The sequence below is a fragment of the Ooceraea biroi genome, chromosome 9 (assembly GCF_003672135.1).
Source record: "Ooceraea biroi isolate clonal line C1 chromosome 9, Obir_v5.4, whole genome shotgun sequence".
Lineage (NCBI taxonomy): Eukaryota > Metazoa > Arthropoda > Insecta > Hymenoptera > Formicidae > Ooceraea > Ooceraea biroi.
The window spans coordinates 15,187,869-15,204,741 of NC_039514.1; the positions used below are offsets into that span (position 1 = coordinate 15,187,869).

The window sequence follows — 16,873 nt, forward strand, 5'->3', positions numbered from 1 at the left end:
TCCCAGCCAAACTCCAACAATTTTTGTCGGGTAGTCGAAGAAACATGAGGTCTGGCATTGTCCTGATGGAACACGACGCCCTTTCTATTAGCTAATTCTGGACGTTTTTCCTGAATCGCTGTCTTTAATTCGTCCAGTTGCGAGCAGTACTTATCTGCATTTATCGTTTGGTTGTGTGGTAGGAGCTCATAATATAGGATTCCTTTCCAATCCCACCAGACACAGAGCATGACTTTTTTTGGATGAAGGCCGGCTTTCGGAGCGGTTAATGCTGGTTCATTTCGCTTACCCCAGGATCTTTTTCGTTCTACATTGTTGTAAATGATCCATTTTTCGTCACCCGTCACTAATTGCTTCAAAAATGGTACGTTTCGTTGCGCTTGTACAGCGAGTCGCAGATGGAAATGCGATCCATTAAATTTTTTCGGCCAAATTATGCGGAACCCATACATCATAGCGACTTACGTAACCAAGCTTCACTACATGATCGTGGACAGTGGTTTTCGATATTTTCAGTATCTCTGCTAATTCACGTGTCGTGTAGCGCGGGTTATTCTCGATCAGTGTCTTGATTTGGTCATCATCAGTAGCAGAGGGTCTGCCCGAGCGTTCTTGGTCTTTAAGGTTAAAATCACCAGCTCTAAACTTAGCGAACCACTTACGTACGGTTCTTTCAGCTAAAGCGCCTTCTCCGTAAACAGAACATATCGAATTTGTTGCTTGTGAGGCAGTTTTGCCTTTCCGGTAATAGAAAAGCATCAAGTGTCTAAAATGTTCTCTGTTTTCTTCCATCTTGAAAAGAGTACAAAACTGACACGAATCAATTTATCTGAAACAACTTTTTTCCTAAAGATGCGTTGAAATGTCACCTTTAAGCATGTGTATATAAATCGTATGTTTTCAATACATTGATATATTCAGACATGTTCCAACGCCATCTATTAAAAATCGGCACGAACTTTCCGGACGACCCAATATGTCTATGGATGTAATCAGAGAGAAGCCCGAGAGCGGTCACGCTCGCGTTTTAACTGTAACGCCCAAACGTGGACATGTGCGTTCCACTTGACGCTCCCAACGCTCGCGGCGTCATTCTATCTTTATTCAATATTCGGTGAGCAATAAAGACAGAATCACTTCAATCACTTCAATGTCCACGTTTGAGGCGTACGGTTAAAACGCGAGCGTGACCGCTCTCGGGCTTCTCTCCGATATAACGCAGCGGTCTTTCGGTGCTCTTTCTCGCCGTCAGTCGGTTCTAGTCAGCATGAGTTATCCGTCTCCCACTTGCGTTCGTGATCTTGGCAAACGTTCTTCCGTAAACGTCACGAGTAAAAAGCATAGTAATAACTTTAGTGCTGAAACTTTACGCAAAATATACGCGTGAAATAAAACTTGAACAGAATCAAACGGATAATCATTTTTAATTAATTATATTTGGTATATTTTTGAAAGCGTTGCGATCAGACATGTCAGTCGGATGCGATAATTTTCAACGAACAAACGCAGGTACGTTTGCACGCAACTGTTTAAATTTTAGTTGGCTGCGCATTTCCAAACAAACCGAGGTCCGTTTCACACCGGTGCGTATTCGGAGCGAAGAAACATTTTTCATCCTTTTTCCTAAGACTTAATAACATTATTTAGGACGAAACAGCATGGAGAATGACAATGACTCTCGTCGCCGTAGCGAGTAACGGTTCTACGAAGACGTGACTGACAAGGAGTAAAATTTTGAGTGTTTCGAAGGAACTTCGATACGCGTTTGAGATAACGTAAATCCACGCTCGAGATATGTTCGCTCGGCCGTTTACGACGCGCCCGATTCGCGGCGTACGAGTAACCTCGCGCGTCGGATCGTCACGAGCGTTGCGCAACGAGCCTCGACCCTCGCGACACGAAGTCAACGAAGTGGACATCCCAGTGCCCTGGGGCAAAGTGACTGGTAAATAAACCGATCGTTCCTCGGATAAAAGCGGTCGCGCGATTGATCGCGGACAGCGCGAGGTGACCTGATCTTTTTCTCCAGGCAAACTATGGGGCTCGCGCGAGAAGCAACCCATCTTGGCCATGCACGGCTGGCAAGACAACGCCGCGTCGTTCGACAATCTGGCGCCTCTCCTCCTGAGGAACGCGCCGGTTCTGGCGATCGACTTGCCCGGCCACGGGCCGTCCTCGTGGCTGCCGCCGGGACTCATGTACACCGAAATCGTGTACTTCCTACTGATCAAAAGAATCCAGAAGTACTTCGGATGGCGGAGGATCAAGCTGATGGGGCACTCCCTGAGCGCGATGACGGCGTACTGGTACGCCGGGATCTTCCCGGAGGACCTGCGCTACGTCATAGCTCTGGACGTTTACAAGTTCCCTTCTATACCTGCGACTGCGTATTGCGCCCTGTTCAAGAACGGGGTCAACATGTTTTTCAAGACGGAAGAGAACAGCGGCGTCCAACCCAGGTACACGTACGACGAGCTCATAGAGAAGGGGATGGCGGGCTATGCGAACACGGTATCCGACATGGACGAAACGGCGTACAAGATACTCATGAGCAGAGGCAGTACGCAAGAGGAAGACGGAAAGTACGTCGTCAACAGGGATCCCAGGTTGCGAGGTTTACCAATTCATTCCTTAATTGAGCAAGAATACCAGAAGGAGTACGCGAGATCCATCACGTGCCCGTATCTGATAATAAAGGGTTCGGATTTTTACATCGAGAAGGAAGAAGAGTTTCACGAGGTACTAGACGTCATGAAGAGCGTTAATAATAACGTGTATTTGAAAGCTCTGCCAGTGTCCAAAGCGACGCATCACTTTCACCTCACTCACGCGGAAGAGACAGCGGCCATCATCAATCCCTTCTTGGAGAAGTACAATTGATCGTGGATCGATCCGGTTAATCCAGGGATGTATTGGTACGTTGTTTGCTACATAGAAGCGAAGAATTGTAGGCGCTACTTAAATAACGCAATATTTATTACGAACTATTATATATTTAGCAAACGAATACAAAACGTGCCTTAAAATAGTTTTATTCTCGTTATTAAATGTGTGTACGTGTATGCGCCTCGAATAAGTTTTCCTTCCTAAGCGATGTAACAAAAAACAAATTATACTTTAATCGTTCTGAAGTGGTTCGTTGCGCAATGTCATACGTGTGCAATATGATTATGGATTCCAGTTTGCATAAGAGCGATAAGGGATTGCGTTAGAAAAAGAAGATCGACGATTTGAAATTCTCTGTTTGCAATAAAAAGTAGCTATTTCGTAAATAACATACTCGATAAAGTCACGACCAAGCCATAACTAGAGACGTCAGCATGACGGAATGCGTAACTGGATGAAATCGTGCACGGGGAATCGAGAGAAAAGACGAATGACTCCCGAGTCTCTTTCGTTTCCGGAATATCGCTTCAATCGTTCCGAGTGCGCTAGAAAAATCGAAAAACTCTGTCACGTGCATAACCTCACTCACACGGCGTTTCCGTTTAGAGCGGCTGACTCGCCAGTCAAGTGCCCTTACTTAGCGCCTCGACACTTTCTTATCATTCGACTAAAATTAATCGCGCGTCATCACACCGATTTATCTCCACGAATCATATTTTCGATTGCTATATAGACAGGGAATCCAATTGCTCGTACAGTTGGCGACCTCGATTAGAGATTCACAACTCCGGCAAAGTTCAGCACAAATTTCTACTTGGAGCAGGAAGGGGGATGTGCGGCGCACGTGGCTAACCTGACCGACCTGACCATTGACATAGGAATATATGGACGGAGCCTATGCCACGAACTTAGGCAAGGGGGGTTATAGATTTGCGGTAAGGAGAGACTGCTGGCAAATCGGGCGAGTTCGGCTGTTCTCGACATCGCCCGAATGATGCTTGATAAAGTTTTGTAAAGTTATGATGCTGAAATTACATGTACGATGAGTTATTGTGTTGTGTCGGAATGTAGCAATCGCATTAATGCAAAAAGGAAAAATTGGCAACAATTTATGAAAGAAAATGATCCGAAAATTTCTTTTCATCTGTAAGTAAAATACATACAATTGTAGGTTATACACAATGCCGGTAAAACGTTTCAGATATTGTTATGTGTTTATTATTATATTCATATGAATAATTGTTCAATAACAGTTTTTCATTTATAGTTGTTATTATAATTCATATATTTAATATTAATATATACGATTTGACTATATATATATATATGAATATAATAATAAACAAGCCAAAATTCTTTCTTAACACAATAATAATAAATTTAAATAATAATAAACACATAACAATATCTGAAACGTTTTACCGCCATTGTGTATAACCTACAATTGTATGTTTGACTTACAGATGAAAAGAAATTTTCGGGCCATTATTTTCTTTCATACGTTATTGCCAATTTTTCCTTTTTGCATTAACGCGATTGCTACATTCCGACACAACCAATAACTCATCGTACATATATACAGGGTGTTTCCTAAGTAAGTAGACAAACTTAAGGAGCATATTCCTTGGCTTATTTTAAGAAGAAAAGGTCATATAAACATATGTCCTAAACTGCTTTGTTTTCCAAAAAAAGTACATCACTGTTTTCGTTCACTTTTCGGATAGCGTGCTTTTGCAGACGAGTCAACAGCGGTGGGGATGGAGTGGGGATGGTCTCGCGGCGCCGCAAGTGGACACTCGTTTCAGACACTCCAGGTATTTTTGAGCGTGTACGTCAATCAATGGAAAGGAGAGTCGAGGCGTGTATCATGGCTGCAGGTGGACATTTTCAGCAGTTACTGTGATGTCATTATTTTTCTTTTTAGTTACTATTTTCTTTTTCGTTATAATTTTTCTTTTTGGTTACTATTGTTTTTCATTTGTTTCATTTGCAACAACACAAACTGTTCTATAATAAACGAAAAGTGAACGAAAACAGTGATGTACTTTTTTTTGGAAAACAAAGCAGTTTAGGACATATGTTTATATGACCTTTTCTTCTTAAAATAAGCCAAGGAATATCCTCTTTAAGTTTGTCTACTTACTTAGGAAACACCCTGTATATATCACTAGCGGAACCGAACGTACCCGAACAGCCGAAGTTACGCGAAGTGCAGTGCTCTCCCCTTACCGCAATCTCAGCTTCCCCTCGTAAAAGGCTCCGTCCATATATTCCCGTGTCGATGACGGAGGTCTAAATTCATCGCCGAGATCTGGCGGGTTTCCCCGGAAGCGTCGTTCGCAGGTGACGACGTCCAGCGAGTCCGCGGATGACGACGCCGTTCGCAAACGCGAATCAACGCGCGACGGTACCAACGACGGACGCGTCCGAAGTCCGACCACGATCGCACGCAGTCCGGTGCGAAGGTGGCGGCGCGGTAGCGGCCCAACGGCCCCCCCACTCCCACGCGCGCGCCGCCCTTCTCGCGCTCCGATAGGCGACGCATCGGCGGCGAGTGGTCCCGCGGTCGTCGCCGACGACCCGTCCGTCGCTCGTTCGTGCTCGTTCTCGGTCGGCCAGTACGTCGACGCGGTGCGCGCAGCTGCGCGCCAGTGCACGCGACTCGCTGCTGTTCTCCCTTTTCTCTGCCTTTCTCTCTCTCTTTCTTCTTGTCTCTCCGCTGTCTCTACCGCCGACCGAATCAACCGGGCGAAGGATGGCCGACCCGGAGATCGAAATGCATTACACACCACCGACGTCGGACACCATCCAGACGAAGCCATTCCCGATCCGAGGTAACGTTTCGAGCGCCTCTCGCACGGGACTCCGACGACCGTGTCTCTCTCTCTCCCTCTCTCTGTCCGTCTCTCTTTCTCTCCATCTATTTGCATCTCCGTCCGTTGCGCTCGCGCGAGCGACACGTGCGACGGACGTGAGTTCGCCCCCGCGGTTCCGTTTCGGAGGAAGTTCAAGGTCTCCGCTCTCGCGGTCAACGTACCGGGTGTCTTCTTCCTGGCGCGATTATGTCGTTCGTCGTCTCCGCGCCCCCGTCCTTGCGGCACGCCACGGAATCCCCGAAGAACCCGACCCACACGTGGCCCGAACAGCCTGCGTGCAGCCTGCGTGAGGAAATACGCAAGTGGTCAAAGTGCGTTTTTACACCCTGCGGAATCGGCTATGTTTAGGGACATGCTATGTTTCAGGAACGACAGCTCGATTATCGTTAGCTGGCACGCAAATGCATCTCGTTTTATAGACGCAGTTGAATCTCCGTCATCGTGGTCGGTAAACTCGATGTCGTTCTTGGTTTTTTTAATTTAAAAAAAATCATTATTAATCAACTGGTTTAATCGAGTCGCCCATTCGATCGATCGTGGAAGAAACTACACTTAGCTTCTTCCGCTGTTTTTTTTTTTTTTTTTTTTTTCAATTTTTCGCTTTTATTCCGATTAATTATTGCACTTTTGCGAGCAAGTAAGGCGTAAAAAACTAAATTGCGCAGACAGGAGAAAGCGCAAACGTAGTAAGCGTATTTTCTTGAATCGCTGTGCTTCCGGAAGAAAATCCTCAATTGCTTGCGAGTTCAAAGCAAACAGAACACTCGTCGCGCGCGTATTGGATCGCAAGATAAATTATCTTCTCTCGTTATGATTTCCGAACATATTGAGTCGTCGCGTTTTCTTTGCGTGCGCGATAAATCATTTTAACGCGACGACACGTGTACATACGCTATCGCGTTCAAGGAAGCGCGAACTCTGATCGGAGAATGTGAAACGTCATTGGGTTTAAATTATTTACGAACGATGTGGAGAACAATGTGTTGTAAAGCGACGCTTTAATCTCGACAAGATAAATTAGGTGCGCGAGTTAATTCGTTTTCTTTTTTAAATAAATTGAGCCTCTATCGCAAAAGTAATAAACATGTCGATTTTATATAATAAAAAGTAAAGGCTCAACTTAAAGAAAAAGAAGTACCAAATTAATTTGCGCAACTAATATTTAAATCCGTTTTATCGCGCAGTTTCATCAGAGAAAAACCAGTATGTTATGTTTTTTATAAAATGCAAAACTGCAGATGCAAAGCATTTACCTAGCGCAATTGCATTTATTAACATGATGCATGAATAATATCAATAAAACATATGTATGTAAAATGTGAGTTAACACATGATAAGCATAAGTGATTATGACAAACATAAGTGTGATAACAGACATGACGATTTCTTTTAATAATGATTAAATATTTGAAATACAATATGTGAAAAGATAACTTGAGTAAGCGCGCCTTATTCGATTAATCGAATTCCAGAATATCTTATCATCGTAGTCGACGATGATAAGATAACTGATAAGACTTAACATAATTTAATATTGTTATTTCGACAATTGGAGTTTGAAGTTTGGAATTTGTGATAATTATAAGTAGATTTCAAGGATCACGTGTAAAGACAATATTTGGTCGCACAAAATCTCACAACATCCCAAGAAAAAACTGTTTTTCCGAGTTTCGCTTATTAGTGTTCGATTAGATCCAGTTTCGTAAGAGAGCTAAAGGTTGTGTCCAAGTCACTTACAGCGTGACGTCCAGGGAGAGCCTCTAATCAAATTTAACGCAAATGCGTTATACACATATAGATAAGAATCGAATCGCATAGAGCTGCGACTCTGCGCAAAACGCCGTTGATAACGATTAATTATAAACGAAATCCTGAAGTTGCTCGATAAGATGAGAGATGAATGAGATAGATTCAGGGTTATCGTGTCGAAATTAAAACCGGATGTAGCAAGTTGAATCTACGTCCGGATGGCACATGCTTTCCGATCAGAAAAGTAATAGAAAATTTAAAAAATCGATATTTAATATTTAATATATTAGGAGTGTGATTAGTTTTGAGGGTTTTGCAATAAATGGCTGTAGTGTCAGTTTGTTCCAATAGCTGTTTCCGATAACTGTTGTTTCTTACAGCGTTGACATTATCCATGACATTTAGTAGCATTATAGCAATAGATGCAATAACAGTCGTGTTTGCATCATCGTAAAAATGCAACTTCCGAAACAGCGTTTTCGACATGCGTCGCTTTTGTTTTTTAATCAAAAGAAAACTGCGGCTGACGGTTATAGAATTCTTGTGGAAACTTGTGGTGATTCTGCCCCATCAATTAAGACGTGTGAATACTGGTTTAGACGCTTTAAAAGTGGTCATACTGATGTGAAGGACGAAGAACGCTCGGGACAACCGAGAAAGCTTGAAAATGCAGATTTGCAAGCATTATTGCACGAAAATCCAACAGAATCCACTTCAGAACTTGCCAGAGCATTAAATGTTGATCGTACAACAGTTACCAAACGTTTACATGAAATGGAAAAAATTCAGAAAGAAGGGAAATGGGTTCGACATGAATTATCGGAAAGTGCCATTGCGAACCGGGTGAACATTTGCATTTCGTTGATCGGCAGGCAAAAAAGAAGAGTCTTTTGTCTCGGATCGTTACTGGGGATGAAAAGTGGATCTATTTTGATAATCCGAAACGCAGAAAATCATGGGTGGATCCAGGCGAACCATCAACATCCACTCCGAGACGCAATATTCACGGTTGAAAAGTAATGCTCTGTATTTGGTGGGATAGTGTACTATGAGCTGTTAAATCCGCATGAGACTGTCACGGCTGATCGTTATCGACACCAATTGTACAAGTTGAAGCAAGCATTGGACCAAAAACGACCAGCAATTGCGAGTAAACGACGGAAAGCGATTCTTCTTCGTGACAACGCTCGACCTGACGTTGCGTTATCAGTGAAACAAACACTATTAGAGCTTGAATGGCAAGTCTTCTCCGGACATTGCTCCATGCGATTATTATTTGTTCCGGTGGATGCAACACGCTTTAGAGGATACACACTTTGATAATTTGGAAGAAGTGCGAAAATTCGTCGACGAATGGATCAACTGAAAAGAAGAGTGATTTTATCGTGGTGGAATCCATCTCTTGGCAGAAAGATGGGAAAAAGTTATAGAAAACGAAGGAAAATATTTGGATTAAGGTATTCATTCATTATCATATTTAAATACATGCGTTTTTGAGCAAAACAAACCCTCAAAACTAAATCACACCCCTAATATATAGTCTTCAACGCATCTGTTGTGTTATGATGTATCTTCAATGATTCTTGAAATTGATTCTTCAAATCAAATTTATTCTTGTGATATATTTTTCTTGATACCGATCGTTTCTTATTTGTCGCAGGTGAGCGCGCGAATTTCGTGAACAAGCCCCACGTGATCGCGATGGTTGGTCTACCGGCCCGTGGCAAGACCTACATATCGAAGAAGCTGTGTCGTTACTTGAATTGGATCGGCATCAGCACGAAGGTCTTCAACCTGGGCGAGTACAGGCGACACGCCACTACGGCCTATCAGTGCCACGAGTTTTTCCGTCCCGACAATATAAAGGCCATGGCAATACGCACGCAATGCGCGAAGGATGCCCTGAACGACGTCTGCCAGTGGCTGGAGAGCGGCGACGGCGAGGTGGCCGTTTTCGACGCCACTAATTCCACGGTCGAGAGGCGCCAGCTGATACGCGACATCGTCGTCCGCAAGATGGGCTTCAAGCTCTTCTTCGTCGAGTCGGTGTGCAATGATCCGGAGATCGTCGAGCAGAACATTATGGAAGTACGTGCTTTCAGAATGTAGTCGATGGTAGCGACCTGGTCATGCTGTTTAATGACCTGCTTTTTGAGATTAATGACGCTGATCAGTTTAGAGCTTTGAGATAACTACATTTCTCTGTTGTCTAGGTGAAAGTGAGTAGTCCAGATTACGCGAATATGAACAAAGAGGAAGTGCTCGCGGACTTTATGCTGCGAATCGAGCACTATCAGGAACGATACCACCCGTTGGATGAAGAGCGCGAGAACGATCTATCGTTTATGAAAATATACAACACCGGCGAGAAGGTGCTGGTCCATAAGCACGAAGGCCATATACAAAGTAGAATAGTTTACTACCTCATGAACATTCATATTGTGCCACGCACGATTTACTTGACCAGGCACGGTGAGAGCCTGATGAATCTCGACGGCAGGATAGGCGGCGATTCGGACCTGAGCGAGCGGGGACGCGAGTACGCCAAAGCATTGGCTGATTACATCACCAATCAAGATATACAGGTAAATTTCCTCAACCCTCTGATGCGTTTCTTATTTTTTTTTAACATTAAGCTTAATATATATATCCATAAATACAGGGTGTTTCCTAAGTAAGTAGACAAACTCAAGGAGGATATTCCTTGGCTTATTTTAAGAAGAAAAGGTCATATAAACATATGTCCTAAACTGCTTTGTTTTCCAAAAAAAGTACATCACTGTTTTCGTTCACTTTTCGGATAGCGTGCTTTTGCAGTACGAGTCAACAAATTTCAACAGATCTCAGAAATCGCATAATAGATGGATGTGAAAGAATACGTAACACTCCAGGTATTTTTGAGCGTGTACGTCAATCAATGGAAAGGAGAGTCGAGGCGTGTATCATGGCTGCAGGTGGACATTTTCAGCAGTTACTGTGATGTTATTATTTTTCTTTTTAGTTACTATTTTCTTTTTCGTTACTATTGTTTTTCATTTGTTTCATTTGCAATAACACAAACTGTTCTATAATAAACGAAAAGTGAACGAAAACAGTGATGTACTTTTTTTTGGAAAACAAAGCAGTTTAGGACATATGTTTATATGACCTTTTCTTCTTAAAATAAGCCAAGGAATATCCTCCTTAAGTTTGTCTACTTACTTAGGAAACACCCTGTATATGAAAATTTTTATTTAACTGATTAATGCTTTGAGATTTTTGTTTCTATAATCTCTTCTTGTGACAAAGATAATTTACTCTGAAAAATTATTACCTATAAACATTTTGCTCTCTTTATTTACATATATTTAATGTAGAGATTTAATATTTATGTATATAATAATTGAATACGCATTTAATGTGCGTTATGTAATATCAATTAAATAGTTTAATTGATTTTCCCTGTAAATTCGATCTTGCACTGGTTGCAAGCAGTTTCCCGTATTACGACGAACATAAAAACCAAGTATTTACATTTACAGGGTTTAAGAGTGTGGACTAGCTGGCTGAAAAGGACCATTCAAACCGCGGCTGACGTAAAGGCACCGCAAGAAAGGTGGAAGGCGCTCAACGAGATTGATGCTGTAAGTTAAAACGTTAAACAAAGCCTTAGATCCAATCGATCAGGTTTCTATCTTCTTTACGAATCATCAGGGTATATGTGAAGAGATGACTTACGAGGAAATCTCCAGCAAGTATCCTACGGATTTCGCCGCAAGAGACCAGAACAAATTCTCTTATCGTTATCCGAGAGGGGAGAGTTACGAGGACCTCGTCGCGCGGCTGGAACCCGTGATAATGGAGCTAGAGCGACAGGGTAACGTTCTTGTCGTCAGTCATCAGGCGGTTCTTCGCTGTTTGCTGGCTTACTTCCTGGACAAGAGCGCAGGTCAGTACTTTGTCAGACCTTTCACGAGATACGTTCTCGATTATTTATGCGCATAAAGAAAATTATCTAAGTATAGGATTGAATATAACACGCTTGAACAATATCTTATGCTGAAGGTATTGGAATATCGAGACGCCATGCACGGCGACCTTCGATATTACTGAACCGTGTCGGGAGAAAGAAACGATAAATGCGCCCGTGCATGCAGCAGTGCATGATGAACGGAGAATAATGTAATTATTTATTCCGTCATTTGCGCTGCAAATATTAGCGCTCTTTTATGTTCGTACGATCTTGTTATCGATGCTTTTTGTATTTATTTCTGACGCAACAGTGACATTGACGTACGCGCGAGAAGTAATAGGTACTGTAAACGCTTGTTCGTTCGCAAACAAATTATATAACAAGTCGTATGATGTTGTATAATTAATTTGAATTATCCTTCTTGCAATTTCAGATGAGTTACCGTATTTGCAAGTACCTCTGCACACCATCATAAAATTAACGCCAGTCGCTTACGGCTGTAAGGTGGAGCACATCCGATTGCCGATAGAAGCCGTGGACACCCATCGGCCGAAACCAAAGGTAGAAGTAATTATAGTCAAATCGTAATTGTGTCTTTTTTCCCCCTACCTGCGACCACATCGAGCGTTGCTTCGCTTGGCGAAACTAGAGATAGATAGGCGAGAGCGAATTCCTCCCCGTCCGCTTGACGCAATTTTGGCTACACCAGTGGAAGATTTTAATTCCTATGCGTTGCTTATGTTTTAATGTTCTCAGAGTGCCTGACACTGTTAGCTGTAGTGGAAAAATGGACCATTTTATTGTACTTAATCGAAAACCTCATCCTAGAGTCATCCGCATCCGCAAAAAAAAACACAAATCGCTTTCATGAACTAAAAATACGTCGCCTGCATTTTCTTCACATAGATTCGAGAGGAATGTATTTATTCCAGTGACTTAATCTAAATTGTGAAATTGAATTAAATTATGTTGCTTGAATTGTATTAAACTATTCTCGTTTGAATTGTGAAGGCATATTTGCTTGTGCTTTGATGTAATTACGTTTTTATTAATATTGTTAATATGCATTTAAAAGATATCTCTGCCACGATATTCTCAGAATAGCATAAGCATCGGCATATTGTGAAATATTGGTACTAAATGCTCTGTGTATTCATGTTAAACTTGTCTATTCACAGCGACATAGTGTGATAACTATCTAATTAGTATGTATCATAATGTAACGATTTGGTAATTCTGTAGATAGCTACATCTCGTTCAGGTTACCAAGAAGTAACATATTTCAGAATTGTAGAATAACGCATTCTTTAAAAACATTGTAATTTTTACTTACAAAACGAATTGTACAAAAGAAATGACGTAGGATTCCCGTACTTGCGTAATGTTAATTTTTATTAATTTTTTATTATTAATCGCCGATGGTGACCGCGCGACTTGTTCGTTGGGGAACAAAGATTGAAGTTGTAGCACAAAGATCCTAATTGATTTGACCTGAAAATAAAGTCTCTTTACACAACACAACCTACATGTAGAATATCCTCATTAGAAGACTCTATCCTTCCCAGAGCTACGCGTATGTAGATGTATGTTTATTTTTCTTCTCTTCTCGTATTGCAGCAAACGAAACGCCTAAAGTACCCATTGTGAAACTTTCAATTTTCAGATCCCGGGGTACCTGGAAGAACGATTCCGAGGAAAAGGCAAGGTGCTATGCACGTGATAGCAACGATTTTGTAAGCATGGTGCAGCTATTTCCTACCGTTGATATACCCGAGACGCTGAAGCAGCATAGATTCGGCAACTGGCTGTCCCCTCCCGCGTATGTAAGATATCGTCGCGTGAAGTCTTTTCTTCCCACGTGTTCGACTACCTAGAGACGAGGAAAGAGAGAGAGAGAGAGCCGATCGCGAGTAACGATTAACGCGGTGGGCTTTGCGGTAGCGCGCGTAATCTGTGACTTTTGTATTTCTTGGTATCGGTGCGTCTCAGGTAGAGAGTATACGTGCTACTACACGGCGATATCGTCGAGGATTCCCGGAGCATGTACGTACATACACACGCCTAGTGTAAGACGTGCGTCTCTTCTAGGTCGCAGTTCAGATGCTGAATTCTCTGCTGTTATCAGCGATGCGGTGAACGTTACTCGCGCTTTCCTTGGTCAATGAGCGCGCTTTAAAGTATTTATTCCCTGCAGTATGAAACATACGTTGTGACAATATACATGTTACATATACACAAACACATACATACATACACACGTGTAGCAAATTAGAGGTTCCATTATTGCTCGATAAATACTTCAAGGTGTCCTTGTTTGCGGACTCGAAGTCAAGTGTACATTAATGTTCTTACATGCATATCGTATTTGCACCATTATTTCGGATTCATTGTCAGAATACTCGTACTCGTTCTTCCATAAAGCGACTCGAGGCAAGTCCAAATATTATAAACTGTGACATTGATAATAATACTCGATTACGTAAGACTATGGGACGATCCTTGGACATGGTACAATAGATATTGTGCGATAAGCAGCTCGCTTTTTCGCGTGAGCTGTATCGGATACAATACAATTTAATCTGTTACCTAATGTATACGTCACAATCTCATACATTAAGCAGCTGAACTACGGACTTCGATTATCGATACATATGTATCTCATTGAGAGACATAATAAATAACACATGCGATTTTACGAGTTTGTTTACTGATTTTACATTCCTACTCGAATTAAGGGGAAGCTGGAGTTGCTAGTGAACTATTTTTTCACTATAGTGATGGTAATTGCAGTTTCGAAAATTCTCTTTATTGCTTGTGCAGAATAAAAAATCCTTTTTCACAAATGAAGCATAGATAGAAAGAAAGTCCGCTCTACAGGACTTTATATTCAAAATGGAAAAAAGTTAGAAAAGACGAATGCAAGTTTTTAACTTTTTTCCCCTTAAGGGGATGCTGGAGTTGCTAGTGAACTATTTTTTCACTATAGCGATGGTAATTGCAGTTTCGAAAATTCTCTTTATTGCTTGTGCAGAATAAAAAATCCTTTTCCACAAATGAAGCATAGATAGAAAGAAAGTCCGCTCTACAGGACTTTATATTCAAAATGGAAAAAAGTTAGAAAAGACAAATGCAAGTTTTTAACTTTTTTCCCCTTAAGGGGATGCTGGAGTTGCTAGTGAACTATTTTTTCACTATAGCGATGGTAATTGCAGTTTCGAAAATTCTCTTTATTGCTTGTGCAGAATAAAAAATCCTTTTCCACAAATGAAGCATAGATAGAAAGAAAGTCCGCTCTACAGGACTTTATATTCAAAATGGAAAAAAGTTAGAAAAGACAAATGCAAGTTTTTAACTTTTTTCCCCTTAAGGGGATGCTGGAGTTGCTAGTGAACTATTTTTTCACTATAGCGATGGTAATTGCAGTTTCGAAAATTCTCTTTATTGCTTGTGCAGAATAAAAAATCCTTTTCCACAAATGAAGCATAGATAGAAAGAAAGTCCGCTCTACAGGACTTTATATTCAAAATGGAAAAAAGTTAGAAAAGACGAATGCAAGTTTTTAACTTTTTTCCCCTTAAGGGGATGCTGGAGTTGCTAGTGAACTATTTTTTCACTATAGCGATGGTAATTGCAGTTTCGAAAATTCTCTTTATTGCTTGTGCAGAATAAAAAATCCTTTTCCACAAATGAAGCATAGATAGAAAGAAAGTCCGCTCTACAGGACTTTATATTCAAAATGGAAAAAAGTTAGAAAAGACGAATGCAAGTTTTTAACTTTTTTCCCCTTAAGGGGATGCTGGAGTTGCTAGTGAACTATTTTTTCACTATAGCGATGGTAATTGCAGTTTCGAAAATTCTCTTTATTGCTTGTGCAGAATAAAAAATCCTTTTCCACAAACGAAGCATAGATAGAAAGAAAGTCCGCTCTACAGGACTTTATATTCAAAATGGAAAAAAGTTAGAAAAGACGAATGCAAGTTTTTAACTTTTTTTCCCTTAAGGGGATGCTGGAGTTGCTAGTGAACTATTTTTTCACTATAGCGATGGTAATTGCAGTTTCGAAAATTCTCTTTATTGCTTGTGCAGAATAAAAAATCCTTTTCCACAAACGAAGCATAGATAGAAAGAAAGTCCGCTCTACAGGACTTTATATTCAAAATGGAAAAAAGTTAGAAAAGACGAATGCAAGTTTTTAACTTTTTTCCCCTTAAGGGGATGCTGGAGTTGCTAGTGAACTATTTTTTCACTATAGCGATGGTAATTGCAGTTTCGAAAATTCTCTTTATTGCTTGTGCAGAATAAAAAATCCTTTTTCACAAATGAAGCATAGATAGAAAGTCCGCTCTACAGGATTTTATATTCAAAATGGAAAAAAGTTAGAAAAGACGAATGCAAGTTTTTAACTTTTTTCCCCTTAAGGGGATGCTGGAGTTGCTAGTGAACTATTTTTTCACTATAGCGATGGTAATTGCAGTTTCGAAAATTCTCTTTATTGCTTGTGCAGAATAAAAAATCCTTTTCCACAAATGAAGCATAGATAGAAAGAAAGTCCGCTCTACAGGATTTTATATTCAAAATGGAAAACAGTTAGAAAAGACAAATGCAAGTTTTTAACTTTTTTCCCCTTAAGGGGATGCTGGAGTTGCTAGTGAACTATTTTTTCACTATAGCGATGGTAATTGCAGTTTCGAAAATTCTCTTTATTGCTTGTGCAGAATAAAAAATCCTTTTCCACAAATGAAGTATAGATAGAAAGAAAGTCCGCTCTACAGGACTTTACATTCAAAATGGAAAAAAGTTAAAAACTTGCATTTGTCTTTTCTAACTTTTTTCCATTTTGAATATAAAGTCCTGTAGAGAGGGCTTTCTTTCTATCTATACTTCATTTGTGGAAAAGGATTTTTTATTCTGCACAAGCAATGAAGAGAATTTTCGAAACTGCAATTACCATCGCTATAGTGAAAAAATAGTTCACTAGCAACTCCAGTATCCCCTTAAGTAGATTTTGAATTAAAGAAGTTTTCTGTAAATATTGTTGCTTATATTTTTTGCATGCTATTTACGATAAATATTAATACAGCAAAACCAACTGGAGTGAACAGTTTTTTGAGCATTATAAAAAACTTATACGTTTTATCATGGGATTTTATTATTTGAAAGCAAAAGTTTATTAAATTTCTCGTTGAACTGTATTATTCACGAATAGAAAATTCTGATAAATTTACGAATAAAAGCTTTGTATAACACGCTTATTAACTGTATTGTCGCAAAGTAAAAAGTACGACTTTTTGTTGATTTATACTACTGTCTCATTTTTCAATCAGGGCATCTATCACGTAACTTTTCCCCTAGGATGGAAAATGAAAAATGAAAATTTCTTCATCTCAGTAGCAAATCATAACGTAAAAGT

General features: G+C 40.7%; 2 protein-coding genes across 3 annotated transcripts; both read left to right on the top strand.

Moving 5' to 3' along the window:
- The first annotated feature begins 1,151 nt into the window (after positions 1-1,151).
- LOC105279487 (probable serine hydrolase) lies at positions 1,152-3,268 on the top strand. Its single transcript, XM_011339299.2, has 3 exons — positions 1,152-1,509; positions 1,648-1,945; positions 2,030-3,268. Exons 2-3 carry the CDS (start codon positions 1,795-1,797, stop codon positions 2,878-2,880), a joined length of 1,002 nt encoding a protein of 333 aa, XP_011337601.1. The 5' UTR covers positions 1,152-1,509; positions 1,648-1,794; the 3' UTR covers positions 2,881-3,268.
- A 2,178-nt stretch (positions 3,269-5,446) lies between these two features.
- LOC105279488 (6-phosphofructo-2-kinase/fructose-2,6-bisphosphatase 1) lies at positions 5,447-14,158 on the top strand. Of its 2 annotated transcripts, none has more exons than XM_011339303.3 (7): positions 5,447-5,720; positions 9,172-9,599; positions 9,725-10,096; positions 11,033-11,134; positions 11,205-11,439; positions 11,897-12,024; positions 12,220-12,984. In XM_011339303.3, exons 1-7 carry the CDS (start codon positions 5,642-5,644, stop codon positions 12,226-12,228), a joined length of 1,353 nt encoding a protein of 450 aa, XP_011337605.1. In that variant the 5' UTR covers positions 5,447-5,641; the 3' UTR covers positions 12,229-12,984. The 2 variants fall into 2 exon arrangements, with proteins under 2 accessions (XP_011337605.1, XP_011337604.1); XM_011339302.3 differs by lacking the exon at positions 12,220-12,984 and adding an exon at positions 13,127-14,158 and having other exon boundaries at positions 5,449-5,720.
- Positions 14,159-16,873: the final 2,715 nt, after the last annotated feature.

Coding starts and splice junctions, on each gene's coding strand:
- LOC105279487 (XM_011339299.2), top strand. CDS start 1,795: ATGTTCGCTCGGCCGTTTACGACGCGCCCGATTCGCGGCGTACGAGTA. Junction 1,946..2,029: donor GCCCTGGGGCAAAGTGACTG/GTAAATAAACCG, acceptor CTTTTTCTCCAG/GCAAACTATGGGGCTCGCGC.
- LOC105279488 (XM_011339302.3), top strand. CDS start 5,642: ATGGCCGACCCGGAGATCGAAATGCATTACACACCACCGACGTCGGAC. Junction 5,721..9,171: donor GAAGCCATTCCCGATCCGAG/GTAACGTTTCGA, acceptor TATTTGTCGCAG/GTGAGCGCGCGAATTTCGTG. Junction 12,025..13,126: donor CCCATCGGCCGAAACCAAAG/GTAGAAGTAATT, acceptor TTCAATTTTCAG/ATCCCGGGGTACCTGGAAGA.